The sequence below is a fragment of the Ptychodera flava genome, chromosome 18 (assembly GCF_041260155.1).
Source record: "Ptychodera flava strain L36383 chromosome 18, AS_Pfla_20210202, whole genome shotgun sequence".
Lineage (NCBI taxonomy): Eukaryota > Metazoa > Hemichordata > Enteropneusta > Ptychoderidae > Ptychodera > Ptychodera flava.
The window spans coordinates 28,492-56,482 of NC_091945.1; the positions used below are offsets into that span (position 1 = coordinate 28,492).

The 27,991-nt window shown below is 36.8% G+C and overlaps 1 protein-coding gene across 1 annotated transcript in view; it reads right to left on the bottom strand.

Moving 5' to 3' along the window:
- Positions 1–4,807: 4,807 nt before the first annotated feature.
- LOC139117863 (uncharacterized) overlaps positions 4,808–27,991 on the bottom strand; it is an 85,561-nt gene continuing 62,377 nt past the window's right edge. The window contains exons 6-8 of the mRNA XM_070681097.1: positions 9,254–9,358; positions 5,986–6,207; positions 4,808–5,679 (exon numbers count right to left, since the gene is read on the bottom strand). Of these exons, the coding sequence (XP_070537198.1) occupies positions 4,808–5,679; positions 5,986–6,207; positions 9,254–9,358 (1,199 nt within the window). The remainder of the gene's footprint in view (positions 5,680–5,985; positions 6,208–9,253; positions 9,359–27,991) is intronic.

Genomic DNA, 27,991 nt, shown 5'->3' on the forward strand with positions numbered 1-27,991 from the left:
AATTTAGCTGGAGTTTAGCTCGGCCCTGAAGAGTCCAATTTTTTTTTCCAGCGATATATCCGATAATTACGATATTTAGCCCGATCTAAAAAGCGTTCTAAACTTTCTAATTTAGCTGGAGTTTAGCTCGGCCCTGAAGAGTCCAAATTTTTTTCCAGCGATATATCCGATAATTACGATATTTAGCCCGATCTTAAAAGCGTTCTAAACTTTCTAATTTAGCTGGAGTTTAGCTCGGCCTTGAAGAGTCCAAATTTTTTTTCCAGCGATATATCCGATAATTACGATATTTAGCCCGATCTACAAAGCGTTCTAAACTTTCAATTTAGCTGGAGTTTAGCTCGGCCCTGAAGAGTCCAATTTTTTTTCCAGCGATATATCCGATAATTACGATAGTTAGCCCAATCTAAAATGCGTTCTAAACTTTCTAATTTAGCTGGAGTTCAGCTCGGCCCTGAAGAGTCCAAATTTTTTTTCCAGCGATATATCCGATAATTACGATATTTAGCCCGATCTAAAAAGCGTTCTAAACTTTCTAATTTAGCTGGAGTTTAGCTCGGCCCTGAAGAGTCCAAATTTTTTTCCAGCGATATATCCGATAATTACGATATTTAGCCCGATCTAAAAAGCGTTCTAAACTTTCAAATTTAGCTGGAGTTTAGCTCGGCCCTGAAGAGTCCAATTTTTTTTCCCAGCGATATATCCGATAATTACGATATTTAGCCCGATCTAAAAAGCGTTCTAAACTTTCTAATTTAGCTGGAGTTTAGCTCGGCCCTGAAGAGTCCAAATTTTTTTCCAGCGATATATCCGATAATTACGATATTTAGCCCGATCTAAAAAGCGTTCTAAACTTTCTAATTTAGCTGGAGTTTAGCTCGGCCTTGAAGAGTCCAAAATTTTTTCCCAGCGATATATCCGATAATTACGATATTTAGAACGATCTAAAAAGCGTTCTAAACTTTCTAATTTAGCTGGAGTTTAGCTCGGCCCTGAAGAGTCCAATTTCTTTTTCCAGCGATATATCTGATAATTACGATATTTAGCCCGATCTAAAAAGCGTTCTAAACTTTCTAATTTAGCTGGAGTTTAGCTCGGCCTTGAAGAGTCCAAATTTTTTTCCAGCGATATATCCGATAATTACGATATTTAGCCCGATCTAAAAAGCGTTCTAAACTTTCTAATTTAGCTGGAGTTTAGCTCGGCCTTGAAGAGTCCAAATTTTTTTTCCAGCGATATATCCGATAATTACGATATTTAGCCCGATCTACAAAGCGTTCTAAACTTTCTAATTTAGCTGGAGTTTAGCTCGGCCTTGAAGAGTCCAAATTTTTTGCCAGCGATATATCCGATAATTACGATATTTAGCCCGATCTAAAAAGCGTTCTAAACTTTCTAATTTAGCTGGAGTTTAGCTCGGCCCTGAAGAGTCCAAATTTTTTTTCCAGCGATATATCCGATAATTACGATATTTAGCCCGATCTAAAAAGCGTTCTAAACTTTCTAATTTAGCTGGAGTTTAGCTCGGCCCTGAAGAGTCCGAAATTTTTTCCAGCGATATATCCGATAATTACGATATTTAGCCCGATCTAAAAAGAGTTCTAAACTTTCTAATTTAGCTGGAGTTTAGCTCGGCCCTGAAGAGTCCAATTTTTTTTCCCAGCGATATATCCGATAATTACGATATTTAGCCCGATCTAAAAAGCGTTCTAAACTTTCTAATTTAGCTGGAGTTTAGCTCGGCCCTGAAGAGTCCAAATTTTTTTCCAGCGATATATCCGATAATTACGATATTTAGCCCGATCTAAAAAGAGTTCTAAACTTTCTAATTTAGCTGGAGTTTAGCTCGGCCCTGAAGAGTCCAATTTTTTTCCAGCGATATATCCGATAATTACGATATTTAGCCCGATCTAAAAAGCGTTCTAAACTTTCTAATTTAGCTGGAGTTTAGCTCGGCCCTGAAGAGTCCAAATTTTTTTCCAGTGATATATCCCGGCGATAATTACGATATTAAGCCCGATGTAGAAAGCGTTCTAAACTTTCAAATTTAGGTGGAGTTTAGCCCGGCCCTGAAGAGTCCAAATTTTTTCCAGCGATATATCCGATAATTACGATATTTAGCCCGATCTAGAAAGTGTTCTACACTTTCTAATTTAGCTGGAGTTTAGATCGACTCTGAGGATCAAAAAGTAATTTCAGCAATGTATCCGAATAATTACACCGCTAATTCTCTTTTCCAACTTGTTCTGTGATGTGAAATATTGGTAACGAGTGTTTCAAACTTGAAGATGGATTTGTTTGAAGGCGACATATTGTAGAACCAAGAAAATTATATAAAATACTAGGAGGACAAACAAAAATTCTTGACTTAGACCTAAATTTTAAAATTGGACCAATTTCTCAAGACAGCCCCAGAACACAGGTAATTCTCTGTTCCGATTTGTTCTTAGATGTGATATATTGGCAACGTGCGTTTCAGAGAATGATAAAGTACGAAGACGACATGTTGTGGAACCCAGAAAATTGTATAAAATACTAGGAGGGCAACCAAATTAACTTGTACGCTGCTCGATAGTTGATGTGTTATGCGGTAAAAATAGCGGTTGTTGGTTTGTTTCCGATTTGAACTCTCTGTATGAATTGTCCCCTGTACCACGCTCGCTGACATATTCGCTGATCAGTTCCCACCTCTTTGGCGTTCGTTCAGGCATAGACTGGCTGTCTATGGTTCAGGGAAGTGACGGGCAGCGGCTACAATACCAAGAACTTGTTGAACCGAGATAAAAATACCCAGTATGTTAAGTTTACCCAGTGATGTACTGCTTTGTCACGTCAACAAGTACTGAATTCATGCATTTCTCCTAGGTTGGCGTCAGATTGTTTTGCAAGGAAATCTAATTAGTAGATTACAATTTCAATGAAAAACAAAAGGCAATGACATTCCATTGTGCGCTTACAGACTAGAACAAACTTGATCCCAGGGAATCCAGGTTTAGTGTGGTCGAGCATATTTGTATGGCCGTGCCAAGTGATCTAAAAAGTTGACAATCGTCAGATTAAAACGTGTTAATTGTTCTTATCAACAGACTTTGTTTCTCTGTGAGTCAAGATTGTGGCAAAGAAGGTTATTACACCTGTCAGTCAAAATGGAGGAAAAAATCAAAGACCCTCATTTTACCAAAATGCATTTTCCTATCTTCATTAAATATCGGATGTATCGCTGGAAAAAAAATTGGACTCCTAAACTCCAGCAAAATTAGAAAGTTTAGATCGAGCTAAATACTAGTATCGTAATTATCGGATATATCGCTGGAAAAAATTTTGTACTCCTCAGAGCCGAGCTAAACTCCAGCTAAATTAGAAAGTTTAGAACGCTATTTAGATCGGGATAATTATCGTAATTATCGGATATATCAATGGAAAGAATTTTGGACTCCTCAGAGCAGAGCTAAACTCCAGCTAAATTAGAAAGTTTAGAACGCTTTTTAGATCGGGCTAAATATCGTAATTATCGGATATATCGCTGGAAGAAATTTTGGACTCTTCATGGCCGAGCTAAACTCCAGCTAAATTAGAAAGTTTAGAACGCTATTTAGATCGGGCTAAATATCGTATTTATCAGAATATCGCTGGAAAAAAATTGGACTCCTTAGAGCCTATCTAAGAGAGCGTTCTAAACTTTCTAATTTAGCTGAAGTTTAGCTCGGCTCTGAGGAGTCAAATTTTTTCCAGCGATATATCCGATATTTACGATATTTAGCCCGATCTAAATAGCGTTCTAAACTTTCTAATTTAGCTGGAGTTTAGCTCGGCTCTGAAGAGTCCAATTTTTCCAGCGATATATCCGATAATTACGATATTTAGCCCGATCTAAATAACGTTCTAAACTTTCTAATTTAGCTTGAGTTTAGCTCGGCTCTGAGGAGTACAAATTTTTTCCAGCGATATATCTGATAATTATGATATTTAGCCCGATCTAAAAAGCGTTCTAAACTTTCTAATTTAGCTGGACTTTAGATTTAGATTTAGACAATTCTAATTTAGCTTTCTAAACTTCTAGCTAAACTTTCTAAAAACGATAAAACACATTTCCGCACCTTACTGGTGTTTTCGCGCCAGATCACCGCACTACAACTTCAGTCATGACGAGAAGGAATTTTCACTCAAAAAGCCAGGGTGGATCTCGTTAATAAAATTTACCAAAAATGTGTCCTATAACAAGTAAAAATACTGATCTAACTGATTATTTAAGACACAAATCCATACCTACGATGTTTAGAATAGTAAAACCTTCCGGAAGACTTTGACCTGAATATATTTACATGTCGGCTATGACGTACCCTACATTTCACATATCATCTTACAGCTCATTTTATTGGCTTTCACATGAGGCTATTTTAAAAGCTCTACACCCATTGGCTACATCCTGGCTTTTTAGTTTATTAAAGATACCCCCGCCGTTTCTTCGGTGCCGCGTATAGTGGCAGTCATGCACAGACAGACTTTGGCCCACTTTCCCGGTGGGAGAAAGAAAATATCAAAGAACGACACCAACAGATAAAGTTTAGAAGCTCAAAGAAAAGAGAGTTCACTCATATTTTTTATATTTTATTTTTATTTGCGAGCTCGAGAAAGTAAAATATGAAAGGTTTAAAAATCGATCAGATCGTACAGTGTGCGTCGGTTCGTACGGCGGCCATATTGGATTCTGAACTCCCTACTTGTAGGAATAATTTTCCTATCTTCCCAAAGCAAACAGACAAATGTTAAATATAGTGGACTACACAGCAAATCATATTTGATGTGGCTACCTGATGGTACCATCAACCTTCTGTGAGGACTTATCATCATTATCACCTGAATCAATCTCAGTAGAGCCATATTCATCATCTACCTTATATGGATAAGATGGCAGTGGTTTTACATTTGCTAACTTTAACTCTGAGATGAGTTTCTTAGCTTCTTGTTCCTTTTTCACATGAGTAAAATACTTGCTTATAAAGTTAACTGCATCTGTTTGAGTAAAACCTTCAATTCTGAAGTGTGCATGACAGTTGTCAAGAGAGCTATGCAACATGTTAGGTCGTGTTGTTGTGACCACCGTACACCAGGTCAAGAGTTTCTCTGAAATAATTCCCAGAATATCTGACTTTTGTCTAGGAGTGGATGCCATTTCATCTAAACCATCAAACAAACACAACACTAAATTCTGGTTTTGTTGAATATAATTGTAGAGTACATCTTTTGTTATTTCTGTATCCTCAGGAAGTAATTGATGGAAAATGATATCATCTAATCTCTTGTTATCAAAAACATGCCTCATTTCCAAGAAAAATAAAAGTTCAAAATGAAATTGTGGTAACTTTTCTTCCAAATTTCCACATGCCCAATCATAAGCTAACTTCCTACAGAATGTTGATTTACCCATAGCTGGAGCCCCTTTGATTGCTATTCGTCTGCAAGGTAATTCTGCATCTGTATTCTTGAAAATTTCCAGCTCATTTTCAAGGATTTGTCCTTCCTTAAACCACAATCCTTTGTCAGTTTTTATAACTTTCAGTCTTGTGTAGATTTCTGTGAGACTCACGGTCACAGCTGCATTCCATGGAATAGGTTTGAAGGCTTTGTAATGTCTCTTATATTTGTCTTGCAGGTACTTACGCAACCATTTGATAGATTCTGAGAATGAATAAGATCATTTTGTTGATTTAGTAGCTCGGACCAGACTGGACTACATACAGAACATTCATATAATGATCTCATGTAAAATTACCTAAAATGCAACAATGATACAGTGACTTTGTTGATGTAATGCAGCTAGATGCTGATATTCATGCTCAAGTATTCTGAAAACACAAAGGCTATCAACATCTGATGTCAGAGATTTGCTGAAAATGCTAACTTTAGGTATTAAGACACTGGTATTTACACAATAAAGAACGAGCCTAAACTATACAGGTGGACAATTTTAAAGGGATTCATTACCTGTTATATTGTGTGGCTGAATTGGACTGATCTTTTGCACAAGATCCACCCTTTCTATTTGTTGCAGTAAATCAACCAGGACTTTACTGTCATCTGCACTTATAAGCTTCCTATCGAGTAATTTCTGAAATAAGTCCCTGGCATCATGTATATCTTCAATTTCTCCCTTCAGGATTTCCCACTTTCCATTTATGCACAGGAATTTCAGTGATTTAACTTCATCTGCAAAAAAAATACAAGGACAGAAAAGTGCACTGAAAGGATCATTCAACTGGTTTAGCATGCCAAATACAGCTAGAGTGTTCCAAGTAGTTTACCAATAAGATCAGTTTAAGATTTCACACTAGTCTTGGTTCTATTCATCCGAGAATGGTGGTGTACAAAATCTGGAACTTAAGTTATTACTCGGAGTCAATTTGACCAAATTTCATTGCCCATGGATATTATTTTCTGTCAATTCCTACACAAAAATTTTCAATGTCATTACATTATGATTTTAAAGCCTTCACATGATATATATTAATCATATCAGTTCATTTATACAAATCGTACCAGACAAATATACCTTAACAGAGTGATTAACTTCACTGCATTCAGTAATGATATATGACCAACTTACACAAATTCAGTTAATATGCAAAATAAGCAAACTATGATATGTAACACCAGTCAAACTTTGAACATATCTAAATGTAATAAGAGGTTATATATTACATAGCAAGTGAGGGTATTTGGTTGCAGATATGTAAGACCTCTAGGTAAATATTAGCATATTTGATTAGTGTAATCTGTGTTTTTGATGCAGATCTGTTCGGTGAATTCGCCACACTGCTCCTTCCTGCCTCCAGACACTACCAGATGTGTCCCTGGACACAAATTTTCCTCCAGCAGTGTGGTGTATTTCACAAATCACTGAGCGAAGATTCATGAAACATGATAATAAATCAGGGTCACTCTATGTGATGTTCAGACCTGTGCTGAGTAGTAGCAAAACACCTTTGCTCAAAACTACAAATTAAAAAGGTAAAACAGAGCAAACTTTTCAAAATATTCACACTGAATGAATAATGATTCTATGATATGGCAGCCATGATGCAAACGCCTCATTGACTCACAGGGCTTTCCTGCATTATGTCTGCATACATGCATGTAGCATATGAAGTATATCATTTTACACCTACTCACGATCAATTTTCTAACATGAGATGTAAATTTGATTTAAGAAAAGAGTTTATTCATTCATTACCAAACGGTTATTTCACTTTAAGACTGTGTAAAAGCGAAACACTAAAATTTATGAGCCCATCTACGCTACCTCTGCTCATGTTAGGCTGCCAGTGAGCTGTTTGGAGCTTAGCTGTTTCAAGTGTAGTGTCAGCATAGTTTTACCAGCTTGGACGATTTTAAATTGCATGAAGGCTGTTGTGTGATCTGCTATTAAGAGCTGCAATATAATGCGAATTTTGTCTTTCAGAGATACTCAAATCTGCAAGAGACAAATAACAGCTCAAACATTCTGTGTAGATTGGCATTTAAGCTGCTTTGCCACATCAGCTCTGAAGCCAGTCTGTGACGGCTCAGTGTAGATCTGTAAGTTTGGTTTCGTGTTCTATGAGCAATTAAGGAAAAGATGATAGTCTAGTAGAGTACATAAGGATTTCAAAGGTCTTTACTGTTGCTGTATTTGTAAATGTTACAAATACATGTATTTGTATTTAACTTTTCTAAGTGGGGGGATCAGTCAAAATTTCAGAGTTAGAGAGGGGAGTTACTCAAATTCATCATGGTTGACGGGGGTGGGGGGGGGGTGGTGTGTGTGTCACTCGAAATTTCTGAGTTTCAGGCCGTAAATAATGACGAACTCCCTTATACAACGCATCACAAACTTGATGACAAAGAACAAAAAAATTGCATTGCTACTCCATTTGAAAAAAAAGTTGATGCTGCTCTGACAGTAGAAAAAAAAATTGCTGTCACTGTGACAGGAAAAAAAAATTGCTCCCATACCCATTTCCTCCATACCCCCCAAAAATAAATGGTTCTCCCCTAATTTTCAGCTGCCATTTAGCTGTTTCAAGTGTAGTGTCAGTAAAGTTTTACCGTGGACGATTTTAAATTGCATGAAGGCTGTTGTTTGATCTGCTATTAAGAGCTGCAATAATGCGAATTTGTCTTTCAGAGATACTCAAATCTGCAAGAGACAAATAACAGCTCCAAACATTCTGTGTAGATTGGCATTTAAGCTGCTTTGCCACATCAGCTCTGAAGCCAGTCTGTGACGGCTCAGTGTAGATCTGCGCAAGTTTGGTTTTGTGTTCTATGAGCAATTAAGGAAAAGATATTTTTCCTTATAGTTCTGATGCGGCACTCCAATAACTTCTCAAAAATGGGAACCTGCTGAGAAGTTGAATTCCGGTTTGATATATGTCTTGTTGATGAAGCATTTCAGCTATCTTGTTTTGCTTCCATTCATTAATATTGAGATCTCCTTCAGCTGATCACGATTGGCTGCAACGAAGTTGGTCCCATTCTGATGGACCTAACAATGGCCTCTGTGCTATAAATCTTCTGATGGCATTAATACACAAATCTGTGTCTATATGAAAAAGCTACTTCAAAGTGTACCACACTGTTGGCCATGCATATGGAAATCACTCCATACCTTTCTCTTTGCTTAGCAATGTATTTGCAGTACTTATATGATCACAATCATACCCATCCATAATCAAACAACAATAAGTCAAAATGTATGCCAAAAATTAGGGTGATCCTAGTATTTTTTTTGTTTCTCATCTCCAGAGGAATACTTGGGCAGGGTGGGCGGTCGAAATAAAAAAAATAAGTACCAAAAACATGTATTTATTTCAGTTCAATGTTCTGGAGTGTCCGTACTAGTCACTGCAATTTCTTGTCTTTCAGTTCAGTGTTCTGTGCTCTCTGTCCTTGCAATCTCACAATTTGACGATAGTGGCGATGTTGCTAGGATGATCGCCTCAAAGCGGTGCAAATAATTTTTTATTTTCATGTCGGAACTGAAATTTACGGTCGGTCGGGAGATGAGAAACACAAAAATTAAAAATGTCACCCATACCAATTATCAATATGTTCTACAGTATTTTGTAAACATTGTAGTCTTTATTTTGATTTAATGGGTACATTTCTTGTTGTCACTATACTAATTACTATACATTTAGTTGAATTGGTATCCCACAAAGTATAGTTTATTTACTGAACTTTCACTACCAAGAAACTTATCCTGTTTGCTTACCTTTTCCCAAGTCTCCAGCTATCCTGAGAAGCAACTTCAAAAAATCATTGTGCCTTTGTAGATTTTCTCGGTGTTCCCAGGTATCTGTGATTGTATGTTGTTCACCTGAGGAGTAAAATTTCCAGATTATAATCATGTAAAGGTCCAGCATTCAACTTCTCTGAAAATTTTATATTCAGAAATAGTTCACAAGTAACATCTTAATGTGCCTGAAATTACACCGTATACAGCCCCCTCTTCTGACTATGATTACACATCAGTTCACCTGTTGTCGGTTAATCTAATTTAATCTAATTGGTTGAGCTGAACCATGTGACTGACCACAAATACACAGTAATGGTCTGTGTATGTGCCTGTGAATATGAATAATATCGTAAACATCGTAACTCTACAGCTAAACGTAAATTGTAATTTGTACAAAGATCATAATCAATCACAAAATAAAATGAAGCATTTGTGGGCCAAGTTTAGACTCTTTTTTCAAACAAGCGACCTAGCGGTCGATATAGCTCCGCTGTGTTTATGTAGAGAATCAACTATTTTTACACATGTTGATGAGGAAGGTGGAAATCTTTGATAGCTCAATGCAGTGGCCAGAAAAAAGTGGCTAAAATAAGCTGCAAAAATACATAATTCAAGATTTCATCATACTTTGAATATATCACATCGGATCATCCCTAAAGAACATGTCAACCAAAGCTATCTAATGAGTAGTTTTTTGAGAATAAAATTTTCTGTCCAAAAATGGCAACAATTGCCCCAAAAAATGAAATTGCAGATTTCATCATAATTCAAGAGATCAAATTTAGTTCATAACTTCATCTATAGAAACCTGTATACCAAATTTCAAAGCTGTTAGACCAGTACTTTTGTTGAGAAACACATTTTTTGACCAAAATGGGAAAAATTGCCCCAAAAATTCAAAATTGCAGATTTCATCATTATTTTTTAATAATTATCATTTCGGATCATCTATAGAAACCTGTATACCAAATTTCAAAGCTATCGGATGAGTAGTTTTGGAAATACACGTTTTGACCAAAAATGGCAAAAATTGCCCCAAAAATACAAAATTTCAGATTTCATCAGAAATTCAATATATATTACTCAGTTCATCTATAGAAATGTGTATACCAAATTTCAAAACTATTAGACCAGTACTTTTTGAGAAATACATTTTTTGACCAAAATGGCAAAAATTGCCTCAAAATGCAAATTTGCATATTTCTGCACAATTTGAACAAATCTGAAATAGATCATCCCCAGGGACATATGTACCAAATATCAAAGCTATCTGACTGGTAGTTTTGAAGAAGAAGATTTTTAAAGATTTTTTTACCAAAAATGACAAAAATTGCCTTAAAAATACAAATATGCAAATTTCACCATGATTTGAACAAATCTGACTGAAGTCACCCTAAGTAAACTGCATATCAAATTTCAAAGCAATCAGACAAGCGCTTTCAGTGAAGATGATTTTTTTACCAAAAACACCAAAAATTGCCCCAAAAATACAAATATGCAAATTTCACCACGATTTGAAAAAATACCGCAATTATACGGTGTCGCTCACATTTTATCAGAATTGGTACATATTACCAGTATGGGTACCAAAGATCAACCAGAAAAACAAGAATGACAAAAGCAAATAAGGTCTGCAACTTAGGTACTGGAGGTCATCTTTAGGAACATGCATATCAACTTCTATAGCAATGGGACAAGCAGATCCTACATACATAAGCAAATGTCAACAAAAAATTAGCCAGAGAAGCTTGACAAAAAGAAAAGGTGGGAGAGTGGGGAAAAAAGAGTACATGTAGGAAAAAATATAAAAGGGATCTTTTAAAAAGGAATGCTACCTCATCAATCTTCTATCCCCTACCCCCTCCTGAATATCAAATGTTCCACCCCTTGATCATGTTTACATAAGACCAGCTGGCAGTATATTTACAACTTTGCGGATGTTTTAATACTATGAGTGCTATCATTCAAACGTAAACAGCACTTAAATCAGTTACAGATAGTGAAATTCCTTCCACTGTGGGGGAAATTATGACATCTGGAATTATCCTGGATCCAAATTTCTCATCAGTTCTTGTGTCTTACATGCGAAAGTTGCAAAAATTGATTCGCAATGAAAAAATTTACCTCAGCTCTGTTTTCAGGATCAAATTTTACTACAAATTGATATTAAACAAGACAAAATTATGTTCACAGCCTTCGAAACTGTCTCACAACAAATCCTTGGTTGGTGTAGGTCATTTAAGGTCACAAAAGAAAATTACCTAAAATATAAATATTTGGGGGTTTCACAACACTTTGAGCAGAAAATTTATCTAATAACATCCCTCAGGACTTTTGTACCAAATTACAAAGCTATCAGACAAGTAATTTTGAGAACAAGTTTTCTTGACCAAATATGACAAAATTGTCTTAAAAATACAAATTTGTATATTTCATGACAATTTCCACATATCTAATATTGTCATCCCTGGACATCTGTACACCAGATGTAAAAGCCGTCCGTCTGTCCAGGGGCTTTAAAATGAAAATATTTTTTACGATTTTTTGACCAAAAATAACAAAATTGCCCCAAAACAGTTATATTTCCAATTTTGTCGTAATTTCAACAATTAGAAGGCTAACACCTTGCAAACATCCAATCCAAATTTGAGAGCAATTGGGCTAGCGGTTTCAGAGAAGAAGAAATTTTACTTAAAATGAGAAAAATAACCAAAAAATTCAGCAAAAATATAAAATTCAAGATATCTTCACGATATTCATCAAACTGATTTGGATCAACCTTAGTAACCTGTATACCAAATATCAAAGCTATCAGATTAGTTATTCTTGAATAAAAAAAATTTTGACCAAAAATTCGGAAAATTGCCCCAAAATTACAAATATAAAAATTTCAATTCAATTTGTATACACTTGACTGATGTCATCCTGAGGAACATGTATACCAACTTTCAGAGCAATCAGATGAATGGTTTCAGAGTTAAACATTTTTTTACTAAAAACTGAAAAAATTACCTGAAAAATAGGAACATGCAAATTTCATCCTAAATTTTACACACCTGCTTTAGAATACCTAAAGGAACCTGCACACCAAGTTTCAACCCTATCTGACCAACGGTTACAGAGTTTTAGCAATTTGCAGGGTTTTTCCTTTTCCCCCCTCATTTGCATATTTTTGACACTGACAAGTTCATTTGAACAAATTCACATCTCCACCCCTAGGTGCACCTGTACACCAAATACTAAGACAGTAGGTTCTGCCGTTTAGCTGTTTTTGATGTGGACGGACATACATACATACATACATACATACATACATACATACATACGTACATACATACATACATACAGACATGCAAATGGATGCAAATGAACTGATTCAGCTTATACGATTACCTCACATTGGTATACCAAATGTGAGCTAAAAATTAAGTGTGGTCACCCCAAGTGAACTGCATATAAAATTTCAAAGCAATTGGACTTGCAGTTTCAGAGGAGAAGGCAATTGTTGACGGACGACGACGGAAAATCAACCTATTTGATAAGCTCCGCGTCGCTGACAGTGGAGCTAAAAAATCTCAGATTTGCAAAATTTTTACAGCATGCGCACAACTCACTGGCAAGTTCTGGGGCCCCGTTCACATGGGAAATTTTCTTAAATTTTGACGGTTTTTGAGGGTTTGTTGATAATATAATGGAAATAATATAATAAATAAAATAATAAAATTAACGGGCTCGGCAAGCCTCGCCTGTTAATTTTTGGCTTTCCTCTCGCCCTTGCCCATAAATTAACGTTAATGGTCAGCGTGTTGTCCGTTATTTCTATAAAACGATAAACAGTTGACATCTTTTGTAATTACAGTTATAATGTGGATTAATTAAAAATACTATGAAATGGGTTTTATTGAGTTCACATGATGGTTTGACATATCTATAAAGCATATTATATTTTGTTATGTCACCCCAAGCAACCTTACATACTTACTATAAGGGAAATGGATTTAGTGTTTCTGAGCTTAATGAATGTTGATAGATGTCAGACAACAGACAACAAATGGCTGGACATCATTGACACCGGAGCAAAAACGTTTATAAGAAGCCATGCAGAGGCCACATTTGATAGTATTGTGAAACAAACTGATGTGTAGGTTTAAGGCCCCATATAGTAGACCTAACCTGGGGTATATCTGGTGGATTATATGTTATCTAACTGCCAGTTGCTTGAATCAAGGTCGACCCTGGACTGCCTCAGTCTGCCTGTGTGCCTTGACATTCTGTTTCCCTGGGATGTGATCAGCAGATAGCGTTTATATTCTGTATAGGCACCATTTCCATTGTCAGTTTGAATGAAATTTATCCAGCAATTTCTGTGTACTGGTTCAGGACATATAATATTTCATAGAATTGATGCCTTCTAGCCATCTTGCATAGTATTACAAAATAAATGGACGGCAAATATATGTATTTCATCAAGCATTGTATACTAGTGCAAAATTGAAATAGAAATGGTTGACTTTTTTGCACACTGTAAGATACTTTGCAACTTCATAAAAATGGCCTTCAGGCAATCATTGATCATTTAAATGCAAACCTTATTGACATGTGTATGTATTTAGTGTGCACTGTACTTGTACCTAGTTTAAATAAAATTGTATATGAATAACTTGGCTTTGAACATGAAAACTTTTATTACAAAATGGCAATCTGTTGGAGATGATGGATCAAATGTCTCTCAAAACAAATTTATTTGCTAATGTGTTATTGTGCTTTGTACTTCTGCTATATTTGAATGCAATTTGATGAAGCATATGTCTGTGCAATGGTTCTGAACATAAAATAGTTTATCATATGACACATTTTGATGGCTGCCAGGTAATCATATTCAATCACACCATAACACAAATTGTAACACATAGTTTAGCGTCTGTAACTTGGAGTTCTTAAAATCTTGTTTGACAAGTCATTGACAATGACATAGTCCCCACTTGTAATAGGAGTATTAGTCTTGAGGGGGCAGGGAAATGAGGTCATTAAGAAGTATCACTAAAGTGTATATGTTCAGATCTATGTACACATAGGTCTATGTCATTGTTCCCAATTTGAAACAAGAGGCATGTCTAAGTTATGGTTCTAAATCGGGAAAAAAGATCAAACCTCTAGCTGTATTGGCCAGCCAAGAAATACATATGTGCATAATAAATGAGGTACAAGATGTGACATCTTAAGGTCTATTATCCTATCAAAATTGAAGCATAAAGAACTTGTGGTTACTGAGCTTTGCATTATATATGCATATTCAAGGTCAAAGGTCATCAAGGTCACGTGACATTTTGAAAAAAACCATTGTATTGCTAATTAATCCATATATGCCAAAATTCAGACCTCTAGCTCTATTGGCTTGCCCACAATTATATATGGGCATAATTAACGAGGTAAAGCATGTGTTGTCATAAGGTCTCCCATCCTACTAAATATAAAGGACATAGCACTTGTGGTTACTTATTTATTGACATAATCGTGTATTTTAGGTAAAAGGTTATCGAGGTCACATGACATTTCGTCAAAAAATTTCTATCCTATAGTCTATCCCTATATACTAAAAATCATACATTTACCTCTATTGGCTTGCTCAAAATTAGATATGCACATAATTAATGAGGAACAATATGTGGCGTCATAAGGTGTCCCATCATACCAAATATGAAGGGTGTAGCACTTGTGGTTACTGAGTTTTGGACAAATATGTATATTTGAGGTCAAAGGTCATTGAGGTCACATTACATTTTTTCAAAATAATTGTATTGCTAAGTTATCCCTATATACCAAAAATCAGACCTCTAGCTCCATTGGCTCGCTCAAAATTAGATATGTGCATAATTAATGAGGTACAATATGTGGCGTCATAAGGTGTCCCATCATACCAAATATGAAGAGTGTAGCACTTGTGGTTACTGAGTTATGCACAAATATGTATATTTGAGGTCAAAGGTCACTAAGGTCACATGACATTTTGTCAAAGTGTCTGAGATATCTGCGTGAACGGATGGACTCACGTGGATGGACTCACGGACTGACATGACCCAATCTATGAGCCCCCTGGACTTTATCTGTGGGGACTAAAAACTGTGTCACTGCATCCTTTTTGCAATATGAATACGATGAGAAACTAAATTTTTATTTTTCTTGGCCTTATACATGGGAGTCTATGTACTGCCTTATACATGGGAGTCTATGGACAGCCTTATACATGGGAGTCTATGGACTTCCTTATACATGGGAGTCTATGGACTGCCTTATACATGGGAGTCAATGGACTGCCTTATACATGGGAGTCTATGGTCTGCCTTATACATGGGAGTCTATGGTCTGCCTTATACATGGGAGTCTATGGTCTGCCTTATACATGGGAGTCTATGGAGGTGAAAATTAAAAAGTCCTCTACCACGGCCAAATTTGATCGCATTGTAAAAAAATCGACGTGCATCTGTATGAGGTATGATATGAACTGAAAATGCTCACATGTCTCAGTAAATATTGCTGTTGTCTGTCTCTTAAACTTTTGCCACATGTTTGCAACTTCATTTAAAATGTTACAATCAACACGGTATGTAATTAGCTGAAATTTAAATACTAAATTTTTTTGACTGCTGTCATGATTGTGTCACCACTAGATATAGTTAAGTGTAACTGCTTTTGGTCAAGTCCTTCACAGCTATATATGCCAAACTGTGAAAGCTCATTAGATATGCAAATTATAAATAAGCTGACATGAAAAGGCAAAGTATCTTTCATTCAACATAATTGTTTCATTAATATATAGCAAGTTTCATAAATTATTTAGAGTCCTTCCAGTCTTATATCCCTAATTGGGAAAGTTAGTTAAACATGCAAATTAGTAACTTCACAACTTTCATTAAGATTTTACATATTTCTTCAATGTACATAGCAGGTTCGGCGACTTTGATAGAGTCAATCAAGATATATCCCTAATAAGAAAAGTTCATTAAGAATGCAAATTAGTAATGAGATGTTTTAAACATATAGGCCAAAGTCCCTGAAGCTACTATAGACATGCATACAAAATTAACTATTTCCTGACTGTATGAAATCATCTCACTAAGGTCATCCTAGGGACCTGTAAACCAAATATTAAAGCTGTCTGACCAGCGGTTTTAAAAAAAACAAGTCATCGTTGAGGACACAGTCCCCACTTGTTAATGGGTACTCTGATTACAGGTCCTCAGAGAGGATAGAGTCCTCTTCATTAATTAGGTCTGTGATTAAAGTACTTTGATACAGATGGTGGTGAGTACCATGGTGATGGAAACATAAAACCAATGTAGGCCACAATCCTAAAGGTCATTAGATGAGTCAACTAGGAATTAATCGACAGGATGTTGCAAAACATTTTTGCATGTGCTGTTCCGATTACCCGACCTACCCCAATTTTAACCCCCCGACCCTAGACTTTTTAGAGCCTCATAAACCCAGAAGTAAAAATAATGATATGGAAAAACGTGAAACGCATGAAATCATGCGAGAACTATGACAAATCGCGCGAATCACGCGAGAACTAATACGTCATTCTTATAGAAGTGATGCCAGACGCTCGATGAAAACTTGCGACATGACGTCGACACTGACAGTTGTTGCACACTGAACGGTTTCCGGTTTTCAAACTGCTGTATCTCAAAAGGTGTTGGGTCTAATTCAATAAAATTTCAATAAAAAAATTCCAACTCAACTGCTTGTTCTACCATGGGATTTTTTTTTGAAAATAAAGAAAACCAGATATGAACTGTAAATGCTCACGTGTTTCATTAGGGTTTCGAGACCACGGGTCCGAAACCCTCTAGTAATCGTTCCGTTTTTTTATTATTATTAGGGTTTCGACACCATGGGTGCGAAACCCTCTTGTAATCGTTCTGTTTTTTATTATTAGGGTTTCGAGACTTTCGTCTCGAAACCCTCTTGTAATCGTTATGTTTTTTATTATTATTATTGTTCCGCCCCCTTTTCATGCTTGCCATTCGAACACCGTTATACCAAATGACTTCAAATTTGGCACATAGGTAAAACTCAAAGACCATATTTTTTTATTTCGTTACCATGGCAACAGGTCACATGACCTGCCGTCAATCTTAAATTTAAACTTTTAAATGCCTCTCATTTGCATAAATATTCATCTATCAAAATTCCGCAAGGTCATTCTTTAGACCATATAGCCATGCTCCTATATGCCAAAAATCAAGGTCACAGGTCTTGCCGATTTTGAGAAAAAGATTTTTAAAGTATTATTTTTCTGATTTTTCTATGACCTTTGACCTTCCCTATACCTATGCAGCTATGCTATAGCAAAGGCTTATTCTGGCCTATGTAAGAGTGCCAACTGGCCAGTGTCTATTGAACATTGATCAGTGGTGGACCACATTTCACACCAAAATTTTGGGGATGCAAACTGTCCTTTTTTGACAAGATGTCACATGACCAACTATATTTTGCTTTACTTATTATGCACATATCCAATTGTAGGCAAGCAAAAAGAGCTGGAGGTCTGGTTTTTGGTATATGTGGATAACTTAGCAATACAATTTTTTTGACAAAATGTCATGTGACCTCCATGACCTTTGACCTTGAATATACGTATATGTCCATAACTTAGTAACCACAAGTGCTACACCCTTCATATTGGTATGGTGGGAGACCTTATGGCACCACATTCTGAACCTAATTAATTATGCACATATCTAATTCTGAGCCAGCCAATTGAGCTAGAGATCTGATTTTTGGTATATAGGGATAGCTTAGCAATACAATTTTTTTGGCAAAATGTCATGTGACCTCGATGACCTTTGACCTTAAATATGAGTATATGTCCATAACTCAGTACAACACAAGTGCTACAGCCTTCTATTTGGTATGATGGGACACCTTATGACACCACATCCTGTACCTCATTAATTATGCGCATATCTAATTCTGAGCCAGCCAATAGAGGTAGAGGTCTGATTTTTGGTATATAGGGATAACTTAGCAATACAATTTTTTTGACAAAATGTCATGTGACCTCCATGACCTTTGACCTCAAATATACATATATGGCCATAACTAAGTAACCACAAGTGCTACACCCTTCATATTTGGTATGATGGGAGACCTTATGACATCACATCCTGTACCTCATTAATTATGCGCATATCTAATTCTGAGCCAGCCAATAGAGCAAGAGGTCTGATTTTGGTATATAGGGATAACTTAGCAATACAATTTTTTTGACAAAATGTCATGTGACCTTGATGACCTTTGACCTTAAATATGAGTATATGTCCATAACTCAGTAAGCACAAGTGCTACACCCTTCATATTTGGTATGATGGGACACCTTATGACACCACATCTGGTACCTCATTAATTATGCGCATATCTAATTCTGAGCCAGCCAATAGAGCTCACGGTCTGATTTTCGGTATATAGGGATAACTTAGCAATACAATTTTTTTGACAAAATGTCATGTCACCTCGATGACCTTTGACCTTAATTATACGTATATGTCCACAACTTGGTAACCACAAGTGCTACAGACTTCATATGTGGTATGATGGGAGACCTTATGACACTGCATCCTGTACTTCATTAATTATGCGCACAATCTAATTTTTCTTTTTCTCTAATGCTGCCACTTCTGTCGAAACCCGGTCATCGCTGCTTGCAGCTATATTTAGGGTTTCGACACCATGGGTGCGAAACCCTATAGTAATCGTTCTGTTTTTTATTAGGGTTTCGACACCATAGGTGTGAAACCCTATTGTAATCGTTCTGTTTTTTATTATTAGGGTTTCGACACCATGGGTGCGAAACCCTATAGTAATCGTTCTGTTTTTTATTATTATTAGGGTTTCGACACCATGGGTGCGAAACCCTCTTGTAATCGTTCTGTTTTTTATTATTATTATTCTTCTTCCGCCGCACGTTTGGAACTCTGGAGCAAAAACCGCTGGACCTAGAGTCTTCAAATTTGGCATATAGGTAGAAGTCTGCAAAAGTAAATTTTTGATCACATGACCATAATCAGGGTCACGTGACCTTTTTGCTATTTTGAAAATAAACTTTAAAATTGACTTCATTTGCATAAAAAATGATAAATCAAAATTCTGCTCAAGTCACTTTTTAGACCTTATAGCCTTGCTCCTTCATGCCAAATATCAAAGTCACAGGTCTTGCCAATTTTGAGAAGAAGATTTTTAAAGTATTATTTTCTTGATTTTTCTACGACCTTTGACCTCCCCTATACCTATGCAGCTAAGCTATGGCAATGGCTTATCCTGGCCTATGTTAAAGTCCAAGACAGCCAGCGTCTATTGGACAATGGCCAGTAGGGGACCAAATTGCACTCCACAATTTTGGGGATTCCACTTGACCTTTGACCTTTGCATCTTCCTGCAACTCATTTATTATGTGCATTTCTAATTCTGAGCTAGCCAATAGAGCTAGAGGTCTGATTTTTGGTATATAGGGATAACTTAGCAATACAAATTTTTTGACATAATGTCATGTGACCTCGATGACCTTTGACCTCAAATATACATATATGGCCATAACTAAGTAACCACAAGAGCTACACCCTTCATATTTGGTATGATGGGAGACCTTATGACATCACATCCTGTACCTCATTAATTATGCGCATATCTAATTCTGAGCCAGCCAATAGAGCTAGAGGTCTGATTTTTGGTATATAGGGATAACTTAGCAATACAATTTTTTTGACAAAATGTCATGTGACCTCGATGACCTTTGACCTCAAATATACATATGTGGCCATAACTAAGTAACCACAAGTGCTACACCCTTCATATTTGGTATGATGGGAGACCTAATGACATCACATCCTGTACCTCATTAATTATGCGCATATCTAATTCTGAGCCAGCCAATAGAGCTAGAGGTCTGAATTTTGATATATAGGGATAACTTGGCAAAACAATTTTTTTGACAAAATGTCATGTGACCTTGGTGACCTTTGACCTCAAATATACATATATGGCCATAACTAAGTAACCACAAGTGCTAGACCCTTCATATTTGGTATGATGGGAGACCTTATGACACCACATCCTGTACCTCATTAATTATGCACATATCTAATTCTGACCGGGCAATAGAGCTGGAGGTCTGATTTTTGGTATATAGGGATAACTTAGCAATACAATTTTTTTGACAAAATGTCATGTGACCTCGATGACCTTTGACCTTAAATATGAGTATATGTCCATAACTAAGTAACCACAAGTGCTACACCCGTCATATTTGGTATGACGGGAGACCATATGACACCACATCCTGTACTTCATTAATTATGCGCATAATCTAATTTTCTTTTGCTCTAATGCTGCCACTTGTGTCGAAACCCGGTCATCGCTGCTTGCAGCTATATTTAGGGTTTCGACACCATGGGTGCGAAACCCTATTGTAATCGTTCTGTTTTTTATTATTTTTCTTCTTCTGTCGCACGTTTGGAACTCTGGAGCTAAAACCGCTGGACCTAGAGTCTTCAAATTTGGCATATAGGTAGAAGTCTGCGAAAGTAAATTTTTGATCACATGACCATAATCAGGGGTCACGTGACCTTTTTGCTATTTTGAAAATAAACTTTAAAATTGACTTCATTTGCATAAAAAATGAAAAATCAAAATTCTGCTCAAGTCACTTTTTAGACCTTATAGCCTTGCTCCTTCATGCCAAATATCAAAGTCACAGGTCTTGCCAATTTTGAGAAGAAGATTTTTAAAGTATTATTTTTCTGATTTTTCTGTGACCTTTGACTTCCCCTATACCTATGCAGCTAAGCTATGGCAATGGCTTATTCTGGCCTATGTTAAAGTCCAAGACAGCCAGTGTCTATTGGACAATGGCCAGTAGAGGACCAAATTGCACTCCAAAATTTTGGGGATTCCACTTGACCTTTGACCTTCGCATCTTCCTGCAACTCATTGATTATGAGCATTTCTAATTCTGAGGCAGCCAATAGAGCTAGAGGTCTGGTATATAGGGATAACTTAGCAATACAATTTTTTTGACAAAATGTCATGTGACCCCGATGACCTTTGACCTCAAATATACTTATATGGCCATACTCAGTAACCACAAGTGCTACACCCTTCATATTTGGTATGATGAGAGACCTTATGACATCACATCATGTACCTCATTAATTATGCGCATATCTAATTCTGAGCCAGCCAATAGAGCTAGAGGTCTGATTTTTGGTATATAGGGATAACTTAGCAATACAATTTTTTTGACAAAATGTCATGTGACCCCGATGACCTTTGACCTCAAATATACATATATGGCCATAACTAAGTAACCACAAGTGCTACAGCCTTCATATTTGGTATGATGGGAGACCTTATGACATCACATCCTGTACCTCATTAATTATGTGCATATCTAATTCTGAGCCAGCCAATAGAGCTAGAGGTCTGATTTTTGGTATATAGAGATAACTTAGCAATACAAATTTTTTGACAAAATGTCATGTGACCTCGATGACCTTTGACCTCAAATATACATATATGGCCATAACTAAGTAACCACAAGTGCTACACCCTTCATATTTGGTATGATGGGAGACCTTATGACATCACATCCTGTACCTCATTAATTATGTGCATATCTAATTCTGAGCCGGCCAATAGAGCTAGAGGCCTGATTTTTGGTATATAGGGATAACTTAGCAATACAATTTTTTTGACAAAATGTGACGTGACCTCGGTGACCTTTGACCTTGAATATACGTATATGTCCATAACTCAGTAACCTAAAGTGCTACACCCCTCATATTTCGTATGATGGGACACCTTATGACACCACATCCTGTACCTAATTAATTATTCGCATATCTAATTCTAAGCCAGCCAATAGAGCTAGACGTCTAATTTTTGGTATATAGGGATAACTTAGCTGTACAATTTTTTTGACAAAATGTCATGTGACCTCGATGACCTTGAACTTAAATATACGTATATGGCCTTAACTAAGTAACCAGAAGGGCTACACCTTTTATACTTGGTATGATGGGAGACCTTATGACACCACATCCTGTACTTCATTAATTATGCGCATATCTAATTATGAGCCAGCCAATAGAGCTCACGGTCTGATTTTTGGTATATAGGGATAACTTAGCAATACATTTTTTTTTGACACAAAGTCATGTGACCTCGATGACCTTTGACCTTAAATATACCTACATGTCCACAACTTGGTAACCACAAGTGCTACAGACTTCATATCTGGTATGATGGGAGACCTTATGACACTGCATCCTGTACCTCATTAATTATGCGCACAATCTATTTTTTTTTGCTCTTATGCTGCCACTTGTGTCGAAACCCGGTCATCGCTGCTTGCAGCTATATTTAGGGTTTCGACACCATGGGTGCGAAACCCTCTTGTAATCGTTCTGTTTTTTATTAGGGTTTCGACACCATGGGTGCGAAACCCTCTTGTAATCGTTCTGTTTTTTATTATTATTATTATTATTATTATTATTATTCTTCTTCTTCTTCTTCTTCCGTCGCGCTTCTGCAACTACCACGCGAACACCGTTGCACCTAGAGACTTCATATTTGGTACACAGGTACAACTCAGCAAAAGTAATTTTTTGGTCACATGACCATAACAAAAGGTCACGTGACCTTTCGGCCATTTTGAAAATAAACTTTAAAATTGACCTCATTTGCATAAAAATTAACCAATCAAAATTCTGTCCTAAATTTTTGTAGACCATAGGGTTAGGCCCCTTCATGCCAAATATCAGGTCACAGGTCTTGCAGATTTTGAGAAGAAGATTTTTAAAGTATTATTTTTCATATTTTTCAGTGACCTTTGACCTCCTCTGTAGATTTACAAATGCCCATTATAGGCTAGCCAATAGAGCTAGGAGTCTGGTTCTTTTCGACATAGACGATCATTGGCTGTTAATGTTCACCGAAATATTTTGGGTCAGGTCACGTGACCTTGACCTCATCAATTATGCGCATATCTAATTCTAGGCTAACCAATAGGGCTAGAGATCCGAGTTTGGTACACAGGGACTACTATGGGATAGAATCTATTGCAAATATGTCACGTGACCAGACTCATTAATTATGCGCATATCTAATTCTAGGCTAACCAATAGGCTAGAGACCATAGGGCTAGAGATCCCAATTTTGGTACACAGGGACTACTATGGGATAGAAATCTATTGCAAATATGTCACGTGACCAGACCTCATTAATTATGCGCATATCTAATTCTAGGCTAACCAATAGGGCTAGAGATCCGAATTTTGGTACACAGGGACTACTATGGGATAGAAATCTATTGCAAATATGTCACGTGACCAGACCTCATTAATTATGCGCATATCTAATTCTGAGCCAGCCAATAGAGGTAGAGGTCTGATTTTTGGTATATAGGGATAACTTAGCATAACAATTCTTTTGACAAAATGTCATGTGACCTCGATGACCTTTGACCTTGAATATACGTATATGTCCATTACTAAGTAACCATAAGTGGTACACCCTTCATATTTGGTATGATGGGAGACCTTATGACATCACATCCTGTACCTCATTAATTATGCGCATATCTAATTCTGAGCCAGCCAATAGAGCTAGAGGTCTGATTTTTGGTATATAGGGATAAATTAGTATTACAATTTTTTGACAAAATATTATTTGACCTCGATGACCTTTGACCTTAAATATGAGTATATGTCCATAACTAAGTAACCACAAGTGCTACACCCTTCATATTTGGTATGATGGGAGACCTTATGACACTACAACCTGTACCTCATTAATTATGCGCATATCTAATTCTGAGCTAGCCAATAGAGCTAGAGGTCTGATTTTTGGTATATAGGGATAACTTAGCAATAATATTTTTTTGACAGAATGTCATGTGACCTCGATGACCTCTTACCTTGAATATACGTATATTTCCATAACTCAGTCACTACAAGTGCTACACGCTTCATATTTGGTATGATGGGAGAACTTTTGACACCACATCCTGTACCTCATTAATTATGCGCATATCTAATTCTTAGCCAGCCAATAGAGCTAGAGGTCTGATTTTTGGTATATAGGGATAGCTTACCAATAGAAATTTTGTGACAAAATGTCATGTGATCTCCATGACCTTTGACCTTAAATATGAGTATATGTCAATAACTAAGTAACCACAAGTGCTACATCCTTCATATTTGGTATGATGGGAAACCTTATGACACCACATACTGTACATATTAATTATGCGCATACTGTAACTTTTTTTTTGCTCTAATGCTGCCACTTGTGTCGAAACCCGGTCATCGCTGCTTGCAGCTATATTTATTATTATTATTCTTCTTCTTCTTCCGTCGCGCTTCTGCAACTACCATGCGAATACCGTTGCACCTAGAGACTTCATATTTGGTACACAGGTACAACTCAGCAAAAGTAATTTTTTGGTCACATGACCATAACAAAAGGTCACGTGACCTTTTGGCCATTTTGAAAATAAACTTTAAAATTGACCTCATTTGCATAAAAATTAACCAATCAAAATTCTGTCCTATATTTTTGTAGACCATAGGGTTAGGCCCCTTCATGCCAAATATCAAGGTCACAGGTGTTGCCGATTTTTAGAAGAAGATTTTTAAAGTATTATTTTTCATATTTTTCAGTGACCTTTGACCTCCCATATAGATTTACAAATGCCCATTATAGGCTAGCCAATAGAGCTAGGAGTCTGGTTCTTTTTTGACATAGACGATCATTGGCTGTTAATGTTCACCGAAATATTTTGGGTCAGGTCACGTGACCTTGACCTCATTAATTATGCGCATATCTAATTCTAGGCTAACCAATAGGGCTAGAGATCCGAATTTTGGTACACAGGGACTACTATGGGATAGAAATGTATTGCAAATATGTCACGTGACCAGACCTCATTAATTATGCGCATATCTAATTCTAGGCTAACCAATAGGGCTAGAGATCCGAATTTTGGTACACAGGGACTACTATGGGATAGAAATCTATTGCAAATATGTCACGTGACCAGACCTCATTAATTATGCGCATATCTAATTCTAGGCTAACCAATAGGGCTAGTGATCTGAATTTTGGTACACAGGGACTACTATGGGATAGAAATCTATTGCAAATATGTCACGTGACCAGACCTCATTAATTATGCGCATATCTAATTCTAGGCTAACCAATAAGGCTTGAGATCCAAATTTTGGTACACAGGGACTACTATGGGATAGAAATCTATTGCAAATATGTCACGTGACCAGACCTCATTAATTATGCACATATCTAATTCTAGGCTAACCAATAGGGCTAGAGATCCGAATTTTGGTACACAGGGACTACTATGGGATAGAAATCTATTGCAAATATGTCAGGTGACCAGACCTCATTAATTATGCGCATATCTAATTCTAGGCTAACCAATAGGGCTAGAGATCCGAATTTTGGTACACAGGGACTACTATGGGATAGAAATCTCTTGCAAATATGTCACGTGACAACACCTCATTAATTATGCGCATATCTAATTCTAGGCTAACCAATAGGGCTAGAGATCTGAATTTTGGTACACAGGGACTACTATGGGATAGAAATCTATTGTCAATATGTCACGTGACCAGACCTCATTAATTATGCACATATCTAATTCTAGGCTAACCAATAGGACTAGAGATCCGAATTTTGGTACACAGATAGTAGTTTGGGATAGAAATCAATTGTCAATATGTCACATGACCAGACTCATTAATTATGTGCATATCTAATTCTAGGCTAACCAATAGGGCTAGAGATCTGAATTTTGGTACACAGGGACTACTATGGGATAGAAATCAATTGTCAATATGTCACGTGACCAGACCTCATTAATTATGTGCATATCTAATTCTAGGCTAACCAATAGGGCTAGAGATCCGAATTTTGGTACACAGGCAGTACTATGGGATAGATATCAATTGTCAATATGGAACATGACAAGACCTCATTAATTATGCACATATATAATTCCAGGCTAAGGTGATAGAGCTAGAGGTCTGATTTTTTGTATAAAGGGATAACTATGACATTGAATTCTTTTAACAAAATGTCACATCACCTCGACTACTTTTGACCTCGATTTCACAAATACTACCATAGCCTCCCATCTTTTTGCATATGTATTTCTCTATTGCCCCTGTTGACCGAGATGTCTCGAAACCCGGTTGATTGCTGCTTTGCAGCTATATTTAGGGTTTCGACACCATGGGTGCGAAACCCTCTTGTAATCGTTCTGTTTTTTATTATTATTATTCTTCTTCCGCCGCACGTTTGGAACTCTGGAGCAAAAACCGCTGGACCTAGAGTCTTCAAATTTGGCATATAGGTAGAAGTCTGCGAAAGTAAATTTTTGATCACATGACCATAATCAGGGGTCACGTGACCTTTTTGCTATTTTGAAAATAAACTTTAAAATTGACTTCATTTGCATAAAAAATGATAAATCAAAATTCTGCTCAAGTCACTTTTTAGACCTTATAGCCTTGCTCCTTCATGCCAAATATCAAAGTCACAGGTCTTGCCAATTTTGAGAAGAAGATTTTTAAAGTATTATTTTTCTATGACCTTTGACCTCCCCTATACCTATGCAGCTAAGCTATGGCAATGGCTTATTCTGGCCTATGTTAAAGTCCAAGACAGCCAGCTTCTATTTGACAACATCTTCGCTTGCCAAGGTCTCCGCTCCGGGCAGCTGGATGCTTCCCGAAATCAGACCTTGGCTGATAGACCCCCTAAATCGTGTTTTTAAAGCGCCACCGCACGACTGTATGTGACCAGTAAGTAGCCAATCAGATAATCGGTTACTATGAATGTAGTAGTATAGGTCTTTTCCCACTTTTTCTCGGTGTTACATTTACAAGTATTCGTGGTCACTGTTTACATTTCATGCTACTGAAATCTACTGCTGAAATAACTGATGTGTTCAAAACGTCAATACAAAGGCCCAGCGCCAGCGCGTCGTACCGCAAGATATTCCCAGCTGTCGCTCAACTTGTAAGGTGAAAACATCAACCCGCCAAACTCAAAAGATCGTGGCGCGAAATAGAAAAATGCTACCCGCCGAAGTAAATCTGTTAAACCACTCCTTCAATTTTGACCTCAAAATTTCACGATAAACTCATTACTCAGACGTTGTTCAGACATTGTGGTCCTGTCAACTGGCGCGGCCGGCAGCTATTCTGTTGTTCATATGTTTGGAAAATTGTAAACATTGTGAGACGATGAACAGGATTTATTACCAGAACAGAACATCTACACGCCGCGGGAGAAACAACTAGCAGCATGGCTCGAAAACATGGACTCGGACTTTGTGAAATATGCTAGAACTGGAAATCAAAGAACCGGCTTTTGTTTGGGTGTTGTTCAAAAAAATGACCTATTCATCACAGCCAGCAATATACTCATCGGTGAATTTTTCATAGACTACAAGTGTCAGTTTTTTTCAAACTCATCTTCTGCACTATCGCCATATTTATTCGTCGATTTTTTTTTCTTTGAGAGATATCTAACGCTTCACACGATACAAAGCGTTGCCATACATTTCGAAACCCACGATCACTGAAACGGAACTTTTTGCCACCTCTCTGAATGACGAGAAAATCGCCC